This window comes from Nylanderia fulva, unplaced genomic scaffold (assembly GCF_048542155.1).
Source record: "Nylanderia fulva isolate GAGA-0341 unplaced genomic scaffold, ASM4854215v1 Scaffold47, whole genome shotgun sequence".
NCBI classification, from domain to species: domain Eukaryota; kingdom Metazoa; phylum Arthropoda; class Insecta; order Hymenoptera; family Formicidae; genus Nylanderia; species Nylanderia fulva.
Window position 1 is genome coordinate 1,464,137 of NW_028190554.1, and position 26,016 is coordinate 1,490,152.

The following is a 26,016-nucleotide window of genomic DNA, read 5'->3' on the forward strand; positions in this document are numbered from 1 at the left end:
TTTCGCCTTTTTTCGCAGGCCTAAGAAAATTAACAAAATTTTAATTTAAACATTAGTTATCGAGATAATATTTTTTCAAAAATTCATAGTTAATCAGAAACTTTTCAGAGAAAAATCGATTCCAAAAATAAAAGCTGCATATTATTGAGGGGATCAAATATCTACGTATTCGCTGCTAAGTGAACAATGTTCTGTTGACTGACGACACGCGAATTATTCGAGAAATGCAAGAGAAATGTTGTGATCCGTAAAATCTATCGATTTCCAATCATCTTAAGTCGAGTCGCTAGATATTCACAATTCACAACGCCCCATATTTTACGATCTCTGAGAATATGTCTATCCTAATAAGAGCTCAATGGCTGGAAAATGTAAGAAAATTTACGATTCACTTATATTTTAATATATTATGTTATTACAAATTTTTTTGATTTAATAAAGTTATAATTAGACAAAGTTGTGAAATTAAAAAATGGAGACTTTCATTACAATGTTGAAACAAGAATTGAAAATAAAAAGCATGCTATTTTAAGATTGTTAAAAAAGAAAGAAAAAGAACTTAACAAAGGAAATGGAAAGTTGCATATTAAAGAATTAACTCGTCATCACTTTCGAACCGAGACAGAAATGAAATTGCGTTTAAGTTTAGTTCGGCCTGTAGCGTCTGTTCGCAAACCGGAAATGCGTAGCCTACAAAGTCAGTAGCTCGTAGACAATTGGCCTGTCGCAAAACGGTCGAGGACGACGAAAGAGGTCGGCGAAGATGGCGATTGTGTCCCGGACTCGATCCCGCGATTATCGACGATTATCGATACAATCCTTTATCTAATAATTCGATCGCGGCGCAATTAAATGCATAATCAATCGATATATTTCTTTGCAATATCTCGATTCTTGATGTCTGTTACGAGTGCTAATGTCACGCCATTAGTCTCGCTGCCATAACATTTGCCGGTTAAAAGGACAAGCTTGGATTCGCTTGATAAACGCCATAAATTTTGCCTGTCGCCGCACCAAACGTGCATTAATAGCCATTAGAAAATCGTCGTCGAACCGGTTACATTATCGTCATTGATACTTATTTCGTAGTAAACGAAGGCTTGCAAATGTTACGCAAACGCGATCGTGCACATTGCGATGCATCGGTTTCATAAACACACAATAACATCTAATGATAATTTCTCTGTTTGTTGAGATGGGCTGTGAATTTTGTCGACATGTCAGTCGAATCTTTTGTTGCGCAACATTGTGTTTTATTCTCGAAAGACGCAATTATTATCACGTATAATTATATTAACATATGTATGCTTTAATTACGATTCTTTTCAAAGCAACATATATCACAGAGATTTCTCTTTTGTTAATTTTAAAAATTGTAAAAGTACGAATTTAAAAACTCAGCAAAATATATATATTGCAGCCAGAGGAAATATTTATTTTATATCGTTTTAAACGATTTCGTCTATCGCAATCCTCTGTATAGGCGTAGTTTATAGCTTATTTCACAATTTTGATCGGCCATTCGCTCCTTTATATGGAAGACCGCTGTGTCTTTTTTTTCTGTTTCGATCCACCGCGCAATTAATCCGACGCGTTAATGATACGCGAACGACGACGAGTTAATACTCCACATAATTGATTCTTAAAATAGCGTTTAGAACGGGTTCTTCTCGGCGGGAACTATAAAACGCAACCGGCCGAGTAAATAAATCCGCGCGTCGAGCCCTGTAATGTTCCATTAGGGCACCGAGAACCGATTGGTTGCGTCAAGGCATTCATCGTAAAGCCGGTGAAATTGGTGCCCCGTTAACGTGCCTCTTAATTACCAATTTTTCCATACGTTTACCGCTGATATATCGCTTGGTGGTCGCCGCGAGTTGTCCAAACTATTTCACGCAAAAGTCACTCGGCATAGTTCGATTCGATTTATCTCCTTTCGTGCTTCTCGCTTTAAACCCTTCCTTGCGTGTTGCGTTGTATTAAATGCGCCAGACATAACTGTCCAGCACCAGACAAACTATCTTATTATCTTATACATTTGCGTCACGAAAATTTCATTTAGCAATTTCATGAGCAAAAAATAAGTGTTTGCAATTTTCCTGCAGGCTTTAAAAATAGAAATAAATTTTATATATATATATATATATATATATATATATATAAATACTATTTTTTATAATATTAATATTTAAAATAATATATAATTAATATATGTATAACATTTTATGAGTAAGAAAATAAATTTGAAGATACCTTTTTTAATAAATAAAATTTTAATAAATCTTTAAAAAATTGTATGACATCTGTCATAGATTTTGTGAACAATTTCTATCTCATGATATACTTATAATTGTTGATATCCTCCTACGGTAGAGTATATTAACTTTATCGAACGGACTGTCGTTGCGATGTGACTGGATTCGATAATCGACTGCGCGACCTGATTAAATATTTGAAAGGAGAAGCAATGTGACGTAAGTGGAAGTTCACGATCGACGTCAACCGAAACGCCTTCGGAATCCACAATGAAATGCTTGTTTTCGATGATTTACCAAGACACCGTTGTTTTTCCACGAAGATCTCGTTCCAGAGGTTTTTATTCTTATCTTACGTAACGCGTCAATTTGTCAATCGCGATTGATAAATCAGATTTGTGACGCTTGACATCGGAAACGCGGGCGGCTTTTTAATGCATAACAATTCGAGGACGGGATCGAGATCGATCGATATTTTATGATAATTAGGGGATAAAAGAGATAATAAACTTGTTCCCATATAATATATATGATGACTTAATATAATTCTCCATACTAAAATTTTTACGAACATGCTGGTCTGAAATATGACAACCTAATTGGAAATGTTTGATACATTTTTTTTAAACGTAATATTACTATTAATCTCTATGATAAAACGTGTAGAAGATAATTTTTAGCGACATGGGATATTTTTTGTTAGCAATGCACGCTATAATGTATATGTGTGCTTGTCCGTTTCTAAATCTTTTTACGTCCGATTATATACGGTACGACATAGTTTCTCCAGTAAACTTGCGGCTATGTATCACGTGCGATATCGCACAACTACAGGATATTATATCTTCGCGAACGTACTTGCCGCGTTTGGTGCGACACAATGTTCCACATGCAACGGGATTATTTAACACCTCGAGATGTGACAGGTGAAAAATTCGCGTCGTCTTACATCATCGAGAAAATTCCGCCTTTGACAATTACAGTAAAGTACAGCCGCGCCGTGTTATGCTTGTTAATTTATCGAGCGGTCCATATAAATCGTCCGCTGGAAAAGTGTCACTGGTAATAATAACAAAAATGCGCTATTCTGGCCACGTGTCCACGCTTCTCAGCGATCCGTGACTAAGAATTTTGCATAGCACAGCCGTGTTGTGTTACACATTACAAACGCGAGCGACACGATATCGATAAATAATTTTCACCGAGTGTCAAAACCAGCTTGCTGCTGAATATACACATGTACGGACGGTAAATGAAGTGTTTCTTTTAAGCTCCAACAGTGAAAAAAATTATTAAATTAATAAATATCTATTTCAATACTGCCTAATCAATCATTTCTTTGATAACAATAAATATTTATATAAATTTAACGTATAAGACGGGCAACAAGAGCCAAATCGCGGATGACAATGCGTTATCCTAACGAAACTAAATAATTTTTCGTTAGAATTAAATACCGGTGCACAAGGCACCAAATTTTAACTTGGACACGGCCAAGATTTTAAATATGAAATAATCTCATATTTTGAGATTTAATTTCAATACCCCTTTTAACCCCCCTACGGAAAATAAATAAATGAATGCAAGAGAAAAATATAGATCCGAAAATCGCTGAATCGGGAATCGAACCCGAGACCTTTCGCTTGCCGGGCGACTGCTCTTCCAGCTGAGCTATTCAGATCCTTTCGATTCTATACTTTTCTCTGTTATATATATTAATGTTGGTAAACAAACGCATTTTTTAAGCCAGCGTGTATCAAATATAAGAGTTTTAACAAGGCTCTGTAATATAAATATAAATTTAACGTATAAGACGGGCAACAAGAGCCAAATCGCGGATGACAATGCGTTATCCTAACGAAACTAAATAATTTTTCGTTAGAATTAAATACCGGTGCACAAGGCACCAAATTTTTACTTGGACACGGCCAAGATTTTAAATATGAAATAATCTCATATTTTGAGATTTAATTTCAATACCCCTTTTAACCCCCCTACGGAAAATAAATAAATGAATGCAAGAGAAAAATATAGATCCGAAAATCGCTGAATCGGGAATCGAACCCGAGACCTTTCGCTTGCCGGGCGACTGCTCTTCCAGCTGAGCTATTCAGATCCTTTCGATTCTATACTTTTCTCTGTTATATATATTAATGTTGGTAAACAAACGCATTTTTTAAGCCAGCGTGTATCAAATATAAGAGTTTTAACAAGGCTCTGTAATATAAATATAAATTTAACGTATAAGACGGGCAACAAGAGCCAAATCGCGGATGACAATGCGTTATCCTAACGAAACTAAATAATTTTTCGTTAGAATTAAATACCGGTGCACAAGGCACCAAATTTTTACTTGGACACGGCCAAGATTTTAAATATGAAATAATCTCATATTTTGAGATTTAATTTCAATACCCCTTTTAACCCCCCTACGGAAAATAAATAAATGAATGCAAGAGAAAAATATAGATCCGAAAATCGCTGAATCGGGAATCGAACCCGAGACCTTTCGCTTGCCGGGCGACTGCTCTTCCAGCTGAGCTATTCAGATCCTTTCGATTCTATACTTTTCTCTGTTATATATATTAATGTTGGTAAACAAACGCATTTTTTAAGCCAGCGTGTATCAAATATAAGAGTTTTAACAAGGCTCTGTAATATAAATATAAATTTAACGTATAAGACGGGCAACAAGAGCCAAATCGCGGATGACAATGCGTTATCCTAACGAAACTAAATAATTTTTCGTTAGAATTAAATACCGGTGCACAAGGCACCAAATTTTTACTTGGACACGGCCAAGATTTTAAATATGAAATAATCTCATATTTTGAGATTTAAAGGAGTTGCCCGTCTTATACGTTAAATTTATATTTATATTACAGAGCCTTGTTAAAACTCTTATATTTGATACACGCTGGCTTAAAAAATGCGTTTGTTTACCAACATTAATATATATAACAGAGAAAAGTATAGAATCGAAAGGATCTGAATAGCTCAGCTGGAAGAGCAGTCGCCCGGCAAGCGAAAGGTCTCGGGTTCGATTCCCGATTCAGCGATTTTCGGATCTATATTTTTCTCTTGCATTCATTTATTTATTTTCCGTAGGGGGGTTAAAAGGGGTATTGAAATTAAATCTCAAAATATGAGATTATTTCATATTTAAAATCTTGGCCGTGTCCAAGTAAAAATTTGGTGCCTTGTGCACCGGTATTTAATTCTAACGAAAAATTATTTAGTTTCGTTAGGATAACGCATTGTCATCCGCGATTTGGCTCTTGTTGCCCGTCTTATACGTTAAATTTATATTTATATTACAGAGCCTTGTTAAAACTCTTATATTTGATACACGCTGGCTTAAAAAATGCGTTTGTTTACCAACATTAATATATATAACAGAGAAAAGTATAGAATCGAAAGGATCTGAATAGCTCAGCTGGAAGAGCAGTCGCCCGGCAAGCGAAAGGTCTCGGGTTCGATTCCCGATTCAGCGATTTTCGGATCTATATTTTTCTCTTGCATTCATTTATTTATTTTCCGTAGGGGGGTTAAAAGGGGTATTGAAATTAAATCTCAAAATATGAGATTATTTCATATTTAAAATCTTGGCCGTGTCCAAGTAAAAATTTGGTGCCTTGTGCACCGGTATTTAATTCTAACGAAAAATTATTTAGTTTCGTTAGGATAACGCATTGTCATCCGCGATTTGGCTCTTGTTGCCCGTCTTATACGTTAAATTTATATTTATATTACAGAGCCTTGTTAAAACTCTTATATTTGATACACGCTGGCTTAAAAAATGCGTTTGTTTACCAACATTAATATATATAACAGAGAAAAGTATAGAATCGAAAGGATCTGAATAGCTCAGCTGGAAGAGCAGTCGCCCGGCAAGCGAAAGGTCTCGGGTTCGATTCCCGATTCAGCGATTTTCGGATCTATATTTTTCTCTTGCATTCATTTATTTATTTTCCGTAGGGGGGTTAAAAGGGGTATTGAAATTAAATCTCAAAATATGAGATTATTTCATATTTAAAATCTTGGCCGTGTCCAAGTAAAAATTTGGTGCCTTGTGCACCGGTATTTAATTCTAACGAAAAATTATTTAGTTTCGTTAGGATAACGCATTGTCATCCGCGATTTGGCTCTTGTTGCCCGTCTTATACGTTAAATTTATATTTATATTACAGAGCCTTGTTAAAACTCTTATATTTGATACACGCTGGCTTAAAAAATGCGTTTGTTTACCAACATTAATATATATAACAGAGAAAAGTATAGAATCGAAAGGATCTGAATAGCTCAGCTGGAAGAGCAGTCGCCCGGCAAGCGAAAGGTCTCGGGTTCGATTCCCGATTCAGCGATTTTCGGATCTATATTTTTCTCTTGCATTCATTTATTTATTTTCCGTAGGGGGGTTAAAAGGGGTATTGAAATTAAATCTCAAAATATGAGATTATTTCATATTTAAAATCTTGGCCGTGTCCAAGTAAAAATTTGGTGCCTTGTGCACCGGTATTTAATTCTAACGAAAAATTATTTAGTTTCGTTAGGATAACGCATTGTCATCCGCGATTTGGCTCTTGTTGCCCGTCTTATACGTTAAATTTATATTTATATTACAGAGCCTTGTTAAAACTCTTATAATAAATATTTATCTGTTTTGAAAAGGATTTTCTTATATCAAACAAATATCTTTCACATCAAATCAGTATTATTAGTTATTAGGCAGTATTGAAATAAATATTTATTCAAAGTCAATGAATTTTTTTTTTTTCGAAACTGTTAATAATTGATCGATGAGATAACTCAACGTCGTCTTTGCTGTCATTTAAAATCATACACCTTAATTAACGTTTTGTGACGTATAGAGATGGTTCGCTATCCTCCGTTAAACACTCCCCTTTGAATATAAATCAACTTTCTCGTTAGAATTCCTGGAAGGTATCAAAGCGGGTATAAATTGAGCGGACATAGTTTGCCGACTGTTTCTCAACTGTCCGAACAATTTGTCCGGCATGTAAATGTTGAATTTCAAGCAGTCGTAATTGATTGTAAATATGGACGTGTACATGATGCATTCTCTGGGATCTGGGTCGATCTCAGGAGCTAATGGAACACGTTCTCAGATTTGAGATTAGATCTCTCATAGACACCCTGTATATTTAAGATGATCCGACTCGACGATAAGACAGAGTGATCGATAGCGCGGTCGGTTTAACGCGTTCGTCGTGGAATAAATTCCGATCGAACTATCGAAAAAGCAATTCAAACCGAAGCCGACTCACGAAGTTATTGATAAAGACGATGATGAAGAACGGCGATAAAGTACTGGCAAATATACGGCACATAGATTATTAACGAAACTAAATATTTTAGCAAAGTGGAGATCTATCAGTAATATGAAATTATTAAATATTGAAAAATTTGTTGTAATAATAATCAATCGAGTTTATCTTTCTCCCAACAAAAATTGTAAGGAATAATTTAATGATTGATCATCTTTTTGAGTGTATTAGAAAAAAATCGAAAACTGGGAAAAGTGTACAGGCACATTCAGTTAAAGAGAAAAGTAAAAAGGAAATATCTCTCAGCTTTCAAGGAAGAGCATAGCTACTTCTGGTTAGAAAATCCTAGAAGTAGCACGAACTCCTTCTAACGCTTCACACGATTCTCTCGCGATAAATATAATTAATCGCCAAGCAGACAGTTCCTTCAATCATCGAGATCAGCGTTGTGCTTAGATGATTTTAAAATTAGTTAGATAAAAATGAGATGAAAAAATGTAAATTTATATTAGATGAAGATAATTTAAACCGCTTATGTAAACACAATTATAAAAAAATGTAAATTATAAAAGAGATATAAAAATATATTTATATTTTTATTCCTCAGTTTTTATCGCTCGCTGCTTAAATTCTACTACTTCAATATTTTGATGTACTATAACTAAACCAAATTATCTAAACATTATTCTAGATAATTTAATAAAGATACTTTTTTTCTTATCTATATAAATACAAGATGACGCCAAAATTTCATCTAGAATCTAGATGATCGTGGATATAATTTTATTCAAATAACAGCACCGATCGAGATATATAAAAATAACAATGAAATGGAACACCTTCTCGTGCCACCGCTGGCGGGTAAAGAAACAAACGGAACACCCTCGGCATCGTAAATCGCGCTCTCGATGACTCGATAAGCACGTGCGCATACAATAAAAAAAGCCTATAAACTGCCGATCTCCGATCGGCGATCGGCAGTTCGATCATCGATACCCCCGGTTAATGACCACTTCCGGCGGGGAGCCGTACACTATCGGCGCGATCATTGATAAATGATTACGTCGGTGACGTCGCTGCGGTGGGTGGCCCACCTCGTGTGAAGGACGCGGATTGCTCGCGTGTGCATCGGCGCGAGATTCGCGACCGCGATACCGGGCTGGCCCCGCCGATCAATATGTACGAAGGGAAAGCCGCGGCGCACTCGCCGGGCACTCGTTCTGCGACACCGCGGATCGATCGATCCATCGGCCGTTTATCGGCCGATCCGATCGATAGAGAGAGAGAGAGAGAAAGGGAGGATGGTCCACATCGATCCGCGGGCGGATACCTACACGGCGGGCCGATAAATCGTCGGCGACGCCGACGGCGACGTCACTTCGACGGCGTCGAGGAATTGAATCGGTCAGTGGTGGAAGGACTGGCTCGTGTGTGTGCGCTACCAGGTGCTTTTCTGTAATTCTCTTTTATTTGCGTTGCAGCCGGAGTATCGCGTGTGCGGAATGACGCGAGTGTGTTGACACACATATTTTAAATTATAGTCTATATAGTCGATACTTGTCGACTTTCCATCGAATATATGCAAATATGAACAAATTATCTATAATTATATTGTATGGTTTTTTTTCTTCACAATTATATTGTATGATATTGTATGGTTTTTTTTCTTCACAATTGGCCGCGAGAAACATTTGCCTTGTCTCTTTAAAATTTTAGGAGAAAGATTAAAAATAAAAATAAATTACGTAATTTTTTTCGAATAAATCTTCCAGATAATTGATTATGTCGATTTTCTATCGAATATTATGCAAATCTGAAAAAAAATTATCTATAATGATATTGTATGGTTTTTTTCTTCACAATTGGCCGCGAGAAAAATTTGCCTTGTCTCTTTAAAATTTCAGGAGAAAGATTATAAAATAAAAATAAATTCGCCCCAAGAAAAAAGGATATATTTTTTCGCAATATATATTTACTTACTTTTTTTCGAATAAATCTTCCAGATAATTGAATAATGGATCTTCTAGATAATTGATTAATGATCTACAAAATTAAAATCGCAATTGCCATGTCGAATCTTCATTCCTCTTCTTCATTTCTGAACATGAAATAAGCGCGCGTAATTCGCAATTACTCGATGGAAATTACACGAGATTGTGTAACGTTCTCGAAATGTCGAGATGTTTGAACTACGAGCATGAATTGTTACGTAATCTCTCTTTTGTACAATTTTTATTTTATTATTTGGTAATAAAGAGAAGCGAAAAGTTCGACATGCTCGCCTATCTTTTATTTCCAGCCGAATTCGCCGACTTGAACGCTGACGTTTCGAAAGTTTTCGCCCGAGATATAGGAAAAAATAAGTCGTATACGCGCTTCTCTTTCAAGCGAAACGAGCTTGTTTCATAATAAGGGACGCTCCTTCATTGCTGAAGAGAATTGAGGGACTTTAATGCGAGCAACTCGCGCGCAATTATCTCTGCTTTCTAATTCGAGCGCTTGCGAAGACGTTTGTGAAAATGGTCCCTTTCGCTGTGTCGGTTATTAAATGGGGATAACCCTTTCTGAGATAATCTCGCGAGACTTTCGAATCTTTCATCTTAAACGTACAGATGAGGAAATGAAACATCTGATTGTGAGAAAAGATGGGATGCAAATCGAATATTTGTGAACTCGATAGAGACTAAAAATTATTTTATTATTCCATTTTCAACGTCAGTTTTCACGAGAAATTATATAAAAATGTATCTATCTAATTGAAAGAAAAAAGCTATATAATGAGAGATTGCAACATTGTGTTACGTGAATACGATTTTATTAAATAAGGACGTAATGCAAAACAAATGCATAACCTTTTCTTCGTTACCAGTAGCAGAAGCGACTTTCTCGCGAGGAAAAGCAAAGTTTCCCGAGTCGGTGGTCGATCTTACACGAGCGTGTCTCCGTGTTTTTGTTCCATGTGACTTGGTGAGCTACCATTGCTGAAAGCGACTAGAAAGACCAAGTTTTACCTGCTCTCCACGCGGCTTTGTTAACGAAATGTCGAACGTTTTATGTTTGAAACCATCTTGGCACGGCTTTCCGAGAATTCTGTTTCGTTCCTATTAATTATCGAAGGCATCCTATATTCCCCTGCCTTTCGGCTCGATAATGTTTCTCTCCGGCGAAACAATGCAACGTTTCATCAGAAACTGGTCTAGGCCTCACATGTTCCAGTAAAAAAAAAAAAATAATAATAATACATCGTTGATGTTCCCCTCGAGTTAGGGAATTATATTTGTTAAATATAATTGTACAGAGAATGCGAAATATTAAAAATAGCGATATGCAGTTTGATATCGAATTTTCCGAAAGATTTAAATTTGGATGCAATCAAACATTTGAAGTGTACTCGATATATAAAAAAGAATTACATCAATTTTTAGAAAAATAAAAATAATTATTTAGTTATTTATATTGAAAATAAAAAAATAAAAAAACATTCGAAACAGAGCCTCTTTACATTCTTCTAATTCTTCTTATGCCGAAAATCTGTTTTATTTATAAATGCTGAAAAAATCTAAATAGCAGAGTATATTTTTCATGAAATTTTTAAAAATCGATGATTTTTCGCTTTCAGGTTCGCGATATCGTGGAGGAATGCACGTGTCCGACGCAATTTCCGATGATTCACGTGGCCGAGGGCAAGTACCGGATCGGCGACACCAAGGTCACGATCTATGTCCGGGTCCTGCGTAGTCACGTGATGGTGCGTGTCGGTGGTGGATGGGATACTCTCAGCCATTATTTAGAGAAACACGATCCGTGCCGATGCAGGAACTGTAAGCATCGCACATCACGTTTTATCAAAGCTCTCTTCTTAAACAAGTTGCAACGATCCTAACGATCGATCTTCCTTCCGGATTTTTCAGCGCATCGCTCGATGGTCTCGGCGAAGCTCATTCAAAAGGCCAGCGGATCCTTCGATCTGGGCAACGCGCAGGTGCATTACGAACGGTGAGCATCTGCTCTTTTTTTATTACAGTGCAATTTTAATGAAGTATATACACAGGTGCAATATGAAGATTACATTCGATGGCGATAAAAGGGGATTTATTTTCTCACATAGAGTCAAATACTGACAACGTTCAATTGAAACACACGTCAATATATATTTTTGTTTTCTTTCTGCGGTAATTTCCTTTATTTTTAGTATTTTTTTATTATCTTGCACGAATTATTTTCAAACCTAATTTTGAGTAGTTGATAAAATTTTTATGTCAAATTTATATTTTTTTAATTCGACATTTAATATATACTAATCATTATGATTATCGCTATCTATGTTCTACATTTTGAGTGTAAATCCAGTGTGGCATTAGCGACGCTGCTATGGACATTCTATAGCACGATATTTCGCATGAAATAGTAAAATACACGAATGCATAAACACGCACATGGTACCATTGTTACATATATACATCGTGCACAATACCGTCTATAAGTAGACTTCCTCGAGAGAATTAATTTTTTTCTCATTTTTTTAAATAGAAATAATATCGTATCACGTTTTACATCTTCCATAATTTTTGCCGTAACAAGCGTAAAGCAAATTTCTTCCACGTTAACGATTTTTCTCATAAATCTTCCTAATCTTATCTACGCGAACTTATGCACGGTATTGTACGCGTCGTGACATTTCATCGCGAATACGAAACGGGAAATTCTCCGGTGCACACCCGGTCAACAGCATTGCACAAGCCGATATAACGACCGACATGAATTCCGCCATAAAGCCCGCGGTCGTTGTTCTCCACCTCCAGATCATCACCTCCAAGAACCAGGCGGAGTTCCGCGTCGAGCGTCGGTTCGGTACAAAATCTGCAATCGGCGCAGCTGCACGCACCACCCAGGAGCATTTCCAGCAATCGCTCGCGATCGCCCACACCTCACCGGCCGACGGCCAGCAGCAAGCAGCAACAGCATCAGCATCAGCCACAATCGGCCGAGGAGCTGAAGAAGCGCTCGAGGAGTCCCACGCCGCACAGGAAACTGCTGGCGAGTCCGAATCAGACCGATTTGGCGAAACAGAGATCGAGGTCGCCGACACCTAGGGCGAACCTGAGATCGAGGAGTCCGACGCCGCGGAAAAATACAGATTCGTCCAGGAGGAACGTCAACGAGGAGGCGCGATCGCCAACCTGTCACGGGAAACTTCCGGAAAACGGCCGAGTAAGTTTGTTCTTTTATTTTCTAATGCGCAGAGAGAATTTTTTCTTCAAATTTACCCGGGAAATCATATGGTATGGTATCGTGGGACAAAATGGTATTGGAAGAATTTTATAAGAGTGGATTCAGATTTTTGTCACAATCAAAAATATTAATCAGAGAAACTCTTATAATAAAATTCTTCCATTATCATATTGTCTCACAACATATCCTCCATCACAAACATTCTCTGCATCTCTTCTGGATATCCTTGAACGTTTTTTAAATATACGTACTGTTAGAGTTATAAGAAAATTCTCTCCGTGTGCTTAAAAAATTCTAAATATTAATAGAATTGTTATTTAATCTAATATTTATTCCGTCGTTATAAAAAATTCTCAGAAATGATATCGATTATATGAATTTCATCGAAATAACTAATGGTGCTATTGCTTTCGCGTCGTTCGGAATGTAAGCAGACAGACGGAAGATGAAAGGGAATACGTAATCGGAATCGGATTTGTTTGCTCTGTCCAGGAGAGCGGCCTTAAAGTGCCGGGCGAGTTTACGAAACGATACATCGTGGAGGGTGGCGTGGCGCGTCGCGCCGTCGAGAGGGATGACACGCCGAAGTACGAGCCGTCCATCTACAACTACAAGTGCAGCGAGGACTCGAGTGGCAGTCGAAGCCCCACGCCGAGCAAGGAGGAACAGCCGCCCATCGAGACTTTCGGCAAGGACACCCAGGCGAACACCCAGAAGTCGCCGCACGGAGACGGAGAGCACTCGGACAACTGCAGCGAGGTCTCCGACGAGGGTTACCGAAGCCTCGGTGCCGTCCAATCGTCCACCGCCAACGGGAATTCCGCCAGTACGCAGAGCTCGCCCACGGTTGCCGAGTGTCAAAGTAAGTGGAGACTCTGTATATACATAATAATACACATGCAGGGTGTGTTCAAATAAGTGAAGAAAGATTCAGGTTTTTCTTTTTTCTCAAATTTCAGACAAATGAGAAAAATCAAACTTGGTGCGGATATTTTCCGTTCCATTTTTTTAATTTGCCCGAAACTCTTATGAAAACACATAAAAATTTAATTTCTTCCTCTTTAGAAAAGTGTGACTCCTCAGGGAGAGATATAAGAGTATATGTTTATACTGTAGACTCTGTATATACATAATAATACACATACAGGGTGTGTCCAAATAAGTGAAGAAAGATTCAGGTTTTTCTTCCTTCTCAAATCTCAGACAAATGAGAAAAATCAAACTTGGTGCGGATATTTTCCGTTCCATTTTTTTAATTTGCCCGAAACTCTTATGAAAAAACATAAAAATTTAATTTCTTCCCTCTTTAGAAAAGTGTAACTCCTCAGGGAGAGATATAAGAGTATATGTTTATACTGTAGACTCTGTATATACATAATAATACACATACAGGGTGTGTCAAAATAAGTGAAGAAAGAAGATTCAGGTTTTTCTTTTTTCTCAAATTTCAAACAAATGAGAAAAATCAAACTTGGTGCGGATATTTTCCGTTCCATTTTTTTAATTTGCCCGAAACTCTTATGAAAAAACATAAAAATTTAATTTCTTCCTCTTTAGAAAAGTGTGACTCCTCAGGAGAGAGATATAAGAGTATATGTTTATGTAAGAAACCCTCCTTAATTTTCGTCAAAAAATCATTTCCTAAAATTTTTCGCACTTACGTATTTAGATACACCCCGTATATATTCCGTACGCAAATTACGTGAATTTAAATGGAATTGAAATAATGAAGACACTAAGTATCTCCCTTCTCCGAGGATAAAATTGATCGTTTCGATTTGGAAAAAAGAAACTGATAAAGACTGTTTCTATTGTCCGCCGAGTGAATATACGGTGACACTCTGATCGGTTGGACCCTCGAGTGTTCAGCGTTTGAACGTGCACTCGCCAGCGAGCGAGTCATCGAATTTAATACGAGAATGCGCGGGAATGACGAAGAGGACAGAGATATGTGGAGATGCACAAACGCGCGTATTGTGCGATCGAGACGATGTCGCGTGTCAAAGCGCGAGAGACGGAAGAGAAAAATCTCTCTCTCCACATGCCAATGCGAATCGAGAGATTAAATTCGATTACGGTGGCGCGAGAGAAGGCAAGAGAGCGATTCGAGAGCTTTGTCCGCGAAAATAGAACCAGATCGCGCGTATGCTCGTGCGTTTATCTCTGCCTGTCGATCTCGCGAGTATCGACAACGACGAATTAATTCGCCCGTTGAGGCGGCGAACGCTTTGCGCGGCGATAGATAGGGATGATAAATTTTCTTTGTCCAGAGGAAAGAAAGGTATAAAGGGTAAAAGTTACTTTGCGTGAAAGGAAAAAATAGAAAATAAAAATCTAAATTTAATTTTTTGCGATTAATTTTTTTAAATTTAAATTATCTTTTCCATAATCTTTTTTGAAAAATTTCTCTTAGAATTTATCATTGAAGTCGAGGTAATTGTTCGAGACAATATGAAAGATTTTTATAAGAGTACATAATACTTATACATAGTAAATTTTAAAATTAATCAAAAATATTTTATATCTTATTATGATAGATAATATTTTTATTCTGGTCAATATAAATTCCAAGTGAAAATTCTCTCTGTATAGTTGTCACGATGCTATCTATTTAAGGAAAATCTATCAAGATTCCGTCGGAACGGCAGCCTGATTTAAATATAAATCTTGCAGTCTATTGATTTATGTTTTTCTCGTGATTTGAAACAAATTATTAATGCCTTAGTGAAGTCGAGAAATCGCGGAGAACCAAAAGCCCCGTTAGTTCATATATACATACGTTTAAACGAGCCGGTAATAGCAATCTTATCCCGCGATGAAAGTCTAGTTTGCATCTCTAGCTCGATCGAACTGTCGTATAAATTCCAATACGATTTACATACAATGTGCACAAATTATTAGGAATTTATACGAATCCACACTTACGCGCATGTGCATGTGAGGTTCACTATTTGAACGTCTCGCATTAATTACGCGTCGTTGACGTGAGGGATGTTGGACGCGGCCTTTGTCGATTCATCGAGACCATCCTGTCAATCGAACATGACAAAAGCGTCGCATTCGACATTCGATGGCATAGTAGCTCGTGTCGATCGTGTCTCGTCTGCTGGAGAACACGCGCGAGGACAAACTGTCCCCTGAATTCTCTTTTCTCCCTACACAGAATTCGCGGGTGTCTATGATTCATGACACACTTGGACCACTTTGCGATGAAATATTTCAAGAGCGGTAGAAAATATTCAAGTACACACAGACGATGGTTGCAAGATCGCATTCTTCGCGTCGCGTCGAGCCGGGCTGACATTTAGCAGCTGTGTGTCGATTATACGCGAGGGAGATCGCTCGGAGCGTGGGCGATCTCCAGCAACCTGTCCTCGGAACAATCGCCGCCGGTCGATTCTCGATAACGCTCGTCGTCGTACGTGCTCTCGCCTTGACTCGACTCACTTTAACGCGGCTGTGACGCATTGCCGCGAGTGGAAAAAGTCCGCGGCGCGACGCCAACTCGCTTCGATCGTCCCGAGGCTTTTTCCTATTCTCGGGTTGAACGGACTGGTATAGTTCCGTAGCTTAGACCCGGTGACCTGGACACTTTTCACTTAAAGTGACGCGAAAATAACAAGTTTTTCATGGAGAAACTTGCTTTAATCCAGATCTCGTATGTGCTTGCCAAAACTAGTACTGATATATGTCTGTTTTCTCTGTGACTAAAACTTTGAATTATGTATTTAGTCAGTTAAAATATATCTTTAAATTCTCTCGAGATCTGCTTATAAAGTATAAGTTTTTATTGGTTTTTCTTATAATGAATTATCGTAATTATTTTCTGCGCGGAGATAATTTTCTCTTAGAATTTACCCTGAAAATTATAGTAATCGTGAGACAATATATATGGTATTAGAAAAATTTTATAAGAGTTTCTCTAAATTAATATTTATCACAATAAAAAATATTAATATGTATATATAGTAAAATTAATCGAACATATTTTATATCTTATGTTCTCTTGTATAATTTTTCTTATTCTCGACCAATTTCTTAAAGTCTCTAATGTTCGATAAAATTGTAGTTATTATTACAGTCGTCCCTGTGTTTGGTGCCAAAAATTATGAGTATGGTTACTTACTTTTAGATTATTTACGACAGAAAAAAATTTATTTGTTAATAAACAAGGCCCGGAAAAGTTCCGTTTAACGAGATGTTTATATATATGCGCACAAATTTCTGCGTATAGATGTCTAAATACTCGTTTAACAATTTCCCTGCATGCAAAAAATCCAGGCAAAGGAAAGGATCCAAAAAACAAGAGATATATGTATGACAAAAGATATACATTAAATGTGAGAATCAATAAAAATCTCGACAGCAATTGACGTGGCGCAAATATGGGCCGCATTAGAAGTCTGGTCAAATCCAGACTTGCGGCCGTTTAACTTTATAATGAATACCACGCTATTTATATATCAGGCGCAAGGATGGCCCTGATATGTATCTTTCCAATTCTTTTAGATAAGGCTGTAGTGTGGCAAACTTGCATGGTGCTAGCAAGTATCGTGGCACCGGCAAAGCAATTTCTACCAGGGTTATAATGGTAGATATTAATATTTTTTATTATGGAAAATATTAATCAGAGAAACTCTTATAAAATTCTTTCAATACCATATACTGTATAAAAAGTATCGAGAATTTTTAATTTTGTCAGATTTCTGAATTTTATCATAAATCTTCTATATCAAGTGGTTATCCAGAATTGGCATTTAAATACAGATATAATCAGTAGAAAAACAATTAATCATTTAGAAAAGCAAAAGAAATATTAAATAGAAGTTTTATTGGAATCATTGCAGAGAAATTTATAATCAGCAGATTTTTATGAATAACCATAATTTACATTTTCAAAATATTGATATTTGCTCCAATTTGTACATTTTATATTTATTCTTAAAATTTATTCACTTATATTCTTTTAGCGCGTATATTATTTTTTTTATCTATAAAGTGTTCTCTATAGAATATAATAATTCATTTACTCTTATTAAAATTGATTGATGCTGTTACATGCATCTCGTTCCATCTGTTATTCATGGTTCATGGTTGAGATGAACTTTCATGTTACATTTCGCGAGAAATGAAAGGACGATCCGGGGGCGTTATAGACAACAAATATTCTATCGAGATATACGCAAAGTCGCCGGAGGCGATCCCTGATGATTCATTCATTTACATTGTTATCTTTAATTTATGCGATGGCGCTAGAACGCGTACGCGAAGATGCGCATCGAGGTACCTGACTTGTTTTAAAGCGATGCATACAAACTGCTCTCCGATGCGTGCTGGCACATTTATGACAGTGCGCTCTGCTTCGATTTCAAGGGAGATGTTTCTGTTCAGTCAGGCGAGAAAACTTCTTCCCAGCGTCGAGAGTAAAAACAAAATTGCGCGATTAAGTTAGGTCAGTTAAAACCCGTGAAGACGGATTAAAATCGCAGCAATTTTTTTAGAGCTGCTTAGAGAATTAAATCGACGATCGATTAAAGAATTGTCTTGAATTTATTATTTCTTAATTGCTATTTTAATAATCATTTGCCGTGGAATAAAGTGCTTTAAAAATCACAAATTAAGTCAGAATATAAAGAGATTAAAAAGAATGATGGAAAGTTATATAAAGAAATTATCTCACAAGAAGGTTTAAACTTCGGAGCATGTCCATTCGTCACGTTATAAATGAAGTACTGTCCAAGGAAATTAAGCCTGGTAACGAGGTGCAATTTTTTGAAGCAGCAAACTGAATTTTGCGATTTTACTGGATTCGTTCCAGTGCTTCCGAGCGTGTCGTCGTTATTTGGCAATGCTCAACGTAACATGGTAGTTCCTTTGCAGTAACTTTTATAATAAAATAAATTAGAAGCGGCCAATTTTTTTCATTACGTTTTGCTTTGTGTAAGCGAAATTTTTATTCCGTTTATTATTATACTATAATTATTCTTTTAAGTGTAAAATCGCGATTATTATTATTTTTTTCAGTATAGATCCTGTTAGTGTAGTTTTTTGCGAGGAAAGAATTAATTCATTCATAGCGAGTTAAATATGTTTTACAAAAATTATAAGAATTATAGATCCAATGATATATGTATATGAAAAGTTTAGAAGCTAGGTGTGAAGGAAATATATAATTTTCTCGTTATAAACTTCGTAAATTATACACATTTATTTTTTTTTTTTTATGCAATAAACGTCAAATCGATATTGAACGAATATGAGACACCACGATATCGAATCTAATATTAGCAAGCAACGTCAACGCAGATTCCTTTGCAACAAATTTAATTCGTAATTCATTTGCGTAATTTTAATAACAAGTTCCAAGGACTCGGATCGATGAAGGTTGAATCCGGTTTAACCAGTAGCGCGTTATTAGGACGAGATCTCGAAATAGATTTTCGATTCTCGGATTTTAATTACGAATTGCGTTCGCGCAAATATATGCATATCTGTCGTATATAACTCAACAAATCTATAATCGCACGCTTTAATATTTATGCGACGTTTTTTGCGATTGCGGACATGATTGAAAAAAACGCAACACGTTATTATGAGAACCCGATCGACTCTTTTAAATTGACGAGGGTTGAGGTTAAACTCAATGTGATCGATGAGCCGTATTTCGAGGAATTATTCTTTTTTTAAAAATTCGAGTTTGATGAATATGTTCTCATTTGCATTTGTCTCATTATATTTAATAGGGACAACCGTTCTTCATCATTTCTGCACGTGGCATCAATACATGAATTTAAAAATCTAATTCCTCTTATTTGCCGAAGAATGGCTTCTCTCTCTGTGGTATTATATATACGTGGGTGTTCGCAATACGCGAAAAAGAAATATGAAACGATATGCAACGTTTTGATGGTATCAGTTAATCAGAAAAAAATATACGAAAGTCGATACTTTAATTACATAGTACGCGCATAATATATCAAGACATAAATTTTAAAGCGAAGAAAAAAATGAAGTTTCTCGAAAACTGAATATAAAACCATCAAATTATCGCAGATAAATGTATAATTTTCAATAATTATAATTAAATGTAACGCATTGCTTATGTAATATTAATTATTTGTATTCCATTTTATTGAGAAATTTTTATTAAGTTTATCGCTATTTCTCTTTTAAATGTATTGCCATCTTTTTATAAAAATTTATAATAAAAATCTTATATGTAATTATCCGGATAATATTTTTTAATTGCAGATCAATAATAATATTAATAATTGTATAATAAATATAAATATACGATCAATAATTACTATATGTAATAGAACATAAATTGTGAAATGAAATGATATATGCGGAGACGATGGTAATAAGGTTTACGTAACTGATTATATAAAAATTATGTAGAAAAATTCATGGTTTTCGTGTTATATAAAGTAGCAGAAGATTTATGGTTACAAGTTGTGCGCGGAAGTTCCGATGAAGGGATCCATTTGTCTTTGGAATAGATAGTTGCCTTCGACCTTTCGCGGGAGTGTTGTTTTCGCCGATGTAAAGTGACAGGACAGACCGCATTCGGTCCCAATTGTGTCAGGGCCCGTTCCTTCACCTCGCCTACGCTAAAAATGCTAAGCATGACACCGACCGATTCGGTGATCGTCGACATTTTTTTCGGATCCTAAATCACATATGTTCGCGAAAGTTGACACCTCGCGATAATGAAGAAAGAACGGGATTTAGGTTTCGATCGTTGTGCGCGTGCGTTCGTCATAAAAAATGTCATTATAATGACAATGTTAACGACAAGATAACCACATGATAATTACATCTAATAATTTACTTATATAATTTCATGATTTCTAATGTTTGGAATAAGGCGTTATTAATTAGTTAGTTTCGCCAAGTTCATTAATTGAAATAGACGCAATATAAAAAATAAATACAAAATATTGATCTGTCATAAAAGTTTGGATTAATTTTACGTGAGAATAATTAAGAATAACGCCAATATTAGTTTTACAAAAAAATATGAAAAAATTGACATTATAAAAAGACTGATTCTGTGTTTTAAATTAAATTGTTAATTATACTTAATGCATATATAACAAATTTTATGTACTTCTCTATCTTTATAATATCTAAGAGAAAACACGTCATATCGAAACAAACAATCAATTAATGACACATTTGAGCGTCTCAGAAACGCACGACTTCCCGCTTCCTGTTTCAGAGCAACCGCCAAAAACTGAGCCTGAGGAAAGATCTGGCGTGGAGACCGACAGCATCGAGACCGGGCTGCGCAAGGTGATTCGAAAGGACAGACTGGCGAGTCCTTTACGAGTCTCGTCTCCGTCCAGGAGCACGGCGTCCTCGTCGACGGACGACAGGACCCCACGAGCCGGTTCCGTCGCGCGAGAGAACAGCAACCTATCCAAGACCTCGTCCGGGAGCAAGACGCCCAAGGACAGCAATTCCAGCCCGGAGGGTAGTCCGCTGAACCGAGGCGGCTCGATGCGCAACCGGGGTAACGGAACGGTTCCGCAAGTCAACGCCGAGCGGAAGTCTCAGCAAAGCGCTGTCACCGATACCGATTCCCAGTTTCACGAAGACGACGTCCGTCGGCGGTAGCGCCACGTGGAACGGCCGTCAGACCAGGCGGCGAGCCAGCATTCAGACGGACACCTTCTTGGATCCGAGCTCGACGCCGGCCACGTGCGCCACGACGCCGAGTTTCTCGCGGAAGAGCCCGGGCAGGCAGAGTCTGCAGTCGCGGCCGAGCCTGAACGGAGTTCAGTACGATAGGAACGGCAGGAGGATCAGAGCGTCCGCTACGGGAACCGCGTCTCTCCAGTCGTCGCCTACGAAGGTGACGAATCCGTTGCTCGATCAGATACTGCAGAAACTGGGCGACTTGAAGGACGAGCGGCAGATGGTGCAGAAGCTGCAGGGCCTTCTGAGGGATTATCAGGCTACCTCGACCGACCGTGCCGCGAATATGGACTTCGCCAAAATGTGGGTGGACAGTAACGGGACGATGACTGTGCCTCAGGATGTTCAGGTATCGGTTTCTCCCCGAAAAGATCCCAAACCTCAGGAAGGTTGCTCGAGGATACCGGTGCCTCGTACCGTATCCTATAAAAGACCGATGTCCGTGGCATCGGATAGCGTTTGAGAGTGGTATATCGGGTAGCCTTCTTGCGTTAGGCTAAGTTAGGCTCTTCGGCTCACCGCTGACATTAGCGAGAGCAACCATTCGCGTCTCTTGCTGCGCTTGATTCTTCATTCGATTTAATAGATGAGTCGGACGTCTTAATAACGGAGAGGAAATAATAGGGGCATATATATATTTTATAGTTGACTTTTAAAAATGTGTTTTATAATTGACTCGGAAAGATAGTACGTAAAGGGAGATTCAGAGATCTGTAGTTTGAAAAGTTTACCAATTTTTAGAAGTGCAGGAAAAGAAAAATCGAGAGAGTCCATGATAAGATTGAATTACTCTATACTAAAAAGATTATTTGTGATATCAAATTTTTACTTTTAGCGAGTGAAAAGTATCGTAAATAGTGGATTGGTCTAATTTATTTAAATTTTTTTAGACTATTTTAGATATTTTTTTAACATCGAAAGACGATGCTCTTTAAGAGATCGCTCCCTACTAAATATTTCAGAAATTCACAAAATTACAATTTTGTAATTTTTTTAATTATGTAAGCTTGAAGTTTCAAAGTGCTTGATATTTTTTTATCTCAAGATTTAAAATCAAAGTCAACTAACTTCAGATGCATTTTGAGATTAAAAAACACATTTACAAGTTTTAATATTTAAAACTTCAAAAACTTTAAAGAAAAATTCATAATTATAAAAAACAAAGAATTCAAAATCTAAATTTTTTTCAATTCTGGACTCTACACTTGAAAAAATTCTTGTACTTGAAGTGTTTATTTTATTGCGGTGTGCATTATCATCACAGCAAACAATTTGACGCTCGGACTGTTGCTTTCTATTTCTGCTCTTCGCCTACGCCTTCAAACAACCATCATTGTAGATCGAAGACGTCCGACTAGAGAGTAACTTAACGGGCCTTAACGGTACGGGGTCAATCAGTTAGTAGCTCTTAGTAGTCACGTATCAGGGTGGTGCTTAGATGGTGCTGAAGAACGAGATGACGTTTACGATAGACGGCAAAATAAGAGAGAGAGAGAGAGAGAGAGAGAGAGAGAGAGAGAGAAAGGAAACTCGTTCCGTGGACAAGTTTTCAATTGATTAATACGGAAAAAGTGTGCAATTAAATGCGGCGAGTCTTGCATTAATGGTAGTCGATTTACGATTGCATCTTATATGTTCGTCAATTGCTGAGTTTGAAATAGTAATCTTTAAATCATGCACATTTTTTTTAAACTGCAAAAAAATATTTTTATTATGATAATTTTTGCAAAAATTAAAAATTTCTTTATACATATATATAATAAATATATATATATATATATTTATTATATATATACTTCTTATATACACATATATGTATATATGTAATAAATAGGTATATATTTATTATATATAAATATATGTATATATATACACATATATAATGTGTGTATGAGTATATAAAGTTTCTTTAAATTTAATTAAATATATAAATATTATATTTAAAACTTTTTTAATTTTTTGATAAATACCATTCATGTGATTTGACGAGCGTGGTACTTTAAGATACTTAATATCAATGAATGATGCCAATTTTCAAGATCACGTATCGTGGAAGATTGTCGAGAGACCGTCGCGATTGCACGATCAATCGTTTTCACCGTTGCCGATCGGTAACGCCTAATCATTTTTATTTAATTATATAGTTTATCGATTATATTTATCAAAGATAATTTATTTATACGTTACGGCCTCGCCACGAAGGAGAGGAAAGAGAATGAAAGAAAAAGAACGAGAAAGGTACAGGAGAAAGAAAGAATCGAGGATCGAGTAAAAAAAAAAAAAGTGAGAGAGACTCTCCCACGCTCGGATCCATCGGATATAAAATCAAACGACCCCATTTTTCCCCTTTTTTTTCCCTTGCCCGTTTCCCCTGAAAACTCCCGATAAGAAAACAGACTGCATTGTAGATAACGATGTGTGTGTCGTCGAAAAGAAATGCCATTCCAGTGTTTAACTGTTTTTTATACCAAACGCGAGCGTAGCGCCAAATTTTGTACCAAGTGTCTTAGTAACGGATTAAGGCGGAGAGAAAAGGATTTATTTTGTGCGACAAGATGATTAGCATGCGAAAGAGGGATATTTTTTAGTACCGTGGTTTTAGATAGATAAACGGTCAATGTGCGAGTAGGAGCGTTTTATTATTCGGACGACGAATATATATGTTGCCGATATGATCCTCCTCCGTTCATTTCAGGAAAGTCTTCTTTAATTCGCTAACGTTGTACACGTGTTATACGTCGATCGAGGTAGGAAATGCGCGAAAATCGTGGCGAAAATCTTCCGTAATGAATATGAAGATTAGTCACGATGGACTCGAGTCGCCTTGCCTTATTCGGAATTCGATACGATTTCCTACGTCTTGCGCGTATAATGTCGTCGTGTTTTCTACACACGTACATACAATATATACACATACACACACACACACAGTTATATAATTATAATACAACATTGCCTGTAAATATATTCGCGAGCAGTTTCGGCGAAAAATCTTCTATTGCAATCAAATTGATCTCTAGTCTAGACGGCCATGGTGTGTATCATTTATTTCACTTCGAAATGACGTTTAAATAAATGCACACAAAACAGATGGTCGAGAAAACACGACGGATTTGCTACTGAAGTTCGGTGCTGCGCAAACATATGGCGTTTTTACATCTTCTGTAAATATATAACGAGTACGTTGTTATAAAAAGCATATCTTCGTTTTTATCCTGTAAAGTATATTCTACTAAGTTAAGCTATAAGTTGACTTAACCCTTCGATAATCATCGTCGCGATTAACACGGGTTATTTGTTACATGTCTCATTATAGTCTTCACGATAAAATACGTATTTTTATATTTGGACTTCTCATCATAGTTTTATGGAGAGCACTAGCATTAGTGTATGAGAAATGTTTGAAAAATTATCACGTAAACTTTGAAAATCGTGACCGCGCGAATAATCGATATTACGTGATAATATTTTAGGCTTTACTCGTCTCATTGAAGGGTTAAGTATATCGAGATACTAAATCACCAAACATCATTCTCAGCGAAAATCAGAGATAAATCACTCGAGAGATTTATATATCGCATGATTGCATGATATAACCAGAGAATTTTGGTTCTCCAGAATATACAGGATTCAAGAGAAGCCGTAGCATTATATCTATGTATCTTGAAAATAATTTTTCTGCAAAATATCATCGAGACGTTATTTTAATCGATATCGTTCATTCACATACTTTCCTGATACAGAATAAGTGTATTCACGAGGCAATACGTAAATGTATCCATATATTGAAAAATTGCATGATGGCGATGCAGTAAAGTCTCGCGTGTCCGTATTTGATAATTCACAACACGATTGTGCAAAACGATCTCTGTGTTTTTCTGGGAAAATATTGCGCTCAGTTTCGCTTTTCTTAACAGTCATAGCGTTGTAACAACGTATACACCAGAACGATCTGGTGTAACGAGAGATAAGAGAAATATTAGTTCTCCCGTTACAGTTTGCGCGTTAATTTTAGACGCCGGGCGGCTAATTCTTAGGCCTAAGCTTTTGTAACCCCAACGATGTCACACGGCCGTGCGTTAATGATTAAGCAATATCGACGATTTATCAATATTAATATTATTATTACAGCTATTGCTATGATGATAATGATGATTATTCTCTCTATTATATTATATTATTGTGAGATTATTATATTATCATCAAGACGATAATAAAGATTAATTGCTATGATTATTATACGCAACGTTGCCTATGTTATGTTATCATTTTATCTACGAACAGTTGTAAATTGACCAAAAACTATATAAAAAGATTAATAAAAGGCCTTAACAAGAAGCGTTCGTTCATTTCAATATTTTCTGTCCTCTTGTACTCGTTTATTTTTTCATTGATTTATGTGAGGTGTCTATGGTACGATATGACAGAAAAATTGGCATGACACTCTGGGTTTCATAAAGTATTATCATCGAATTATATATATATATTTTTTTTTCTCGAATTCTCCCTTCAGATAATTAACTAATTTATATTTTCAG

The 26,016-nt window shown here is 36.6% G+C and overlaps 1 protein-coding gene across 1 annotated transcript in view; it reads left to right on the top strand.

Moving 5' to 3' along the window:
- Positions 1–25,816, top strand: part of LOC114944456 (GAS2-like protein pickled eggs) — a 74,005-nt gene extending 48,189 nt beyond the window's left edge. Inside the window, 6 exon segments of the mRNA XM_085486685.1 lie at positions 11,163–11,364; positions 11,455–11,539; positions 12,346–12,754; positions 13,268–13,637; positions 21,000–21,303; positions 21,305–25,816. Coding sequence (XP_085342811.1) covers positions 11,163–11,364; positions 11,455–11,539; positions 12,346–12,754; positions 13,268–13,637; positions 21,000–21,303; positions 21,305–21,941 — 2,007 coding nt within the window. The 3' untranslated portion in view covers positions 21,942–25,816.
- The last annotated feature ends 200 nt before the right edge of the window (positions 25,817–26,016 follow it).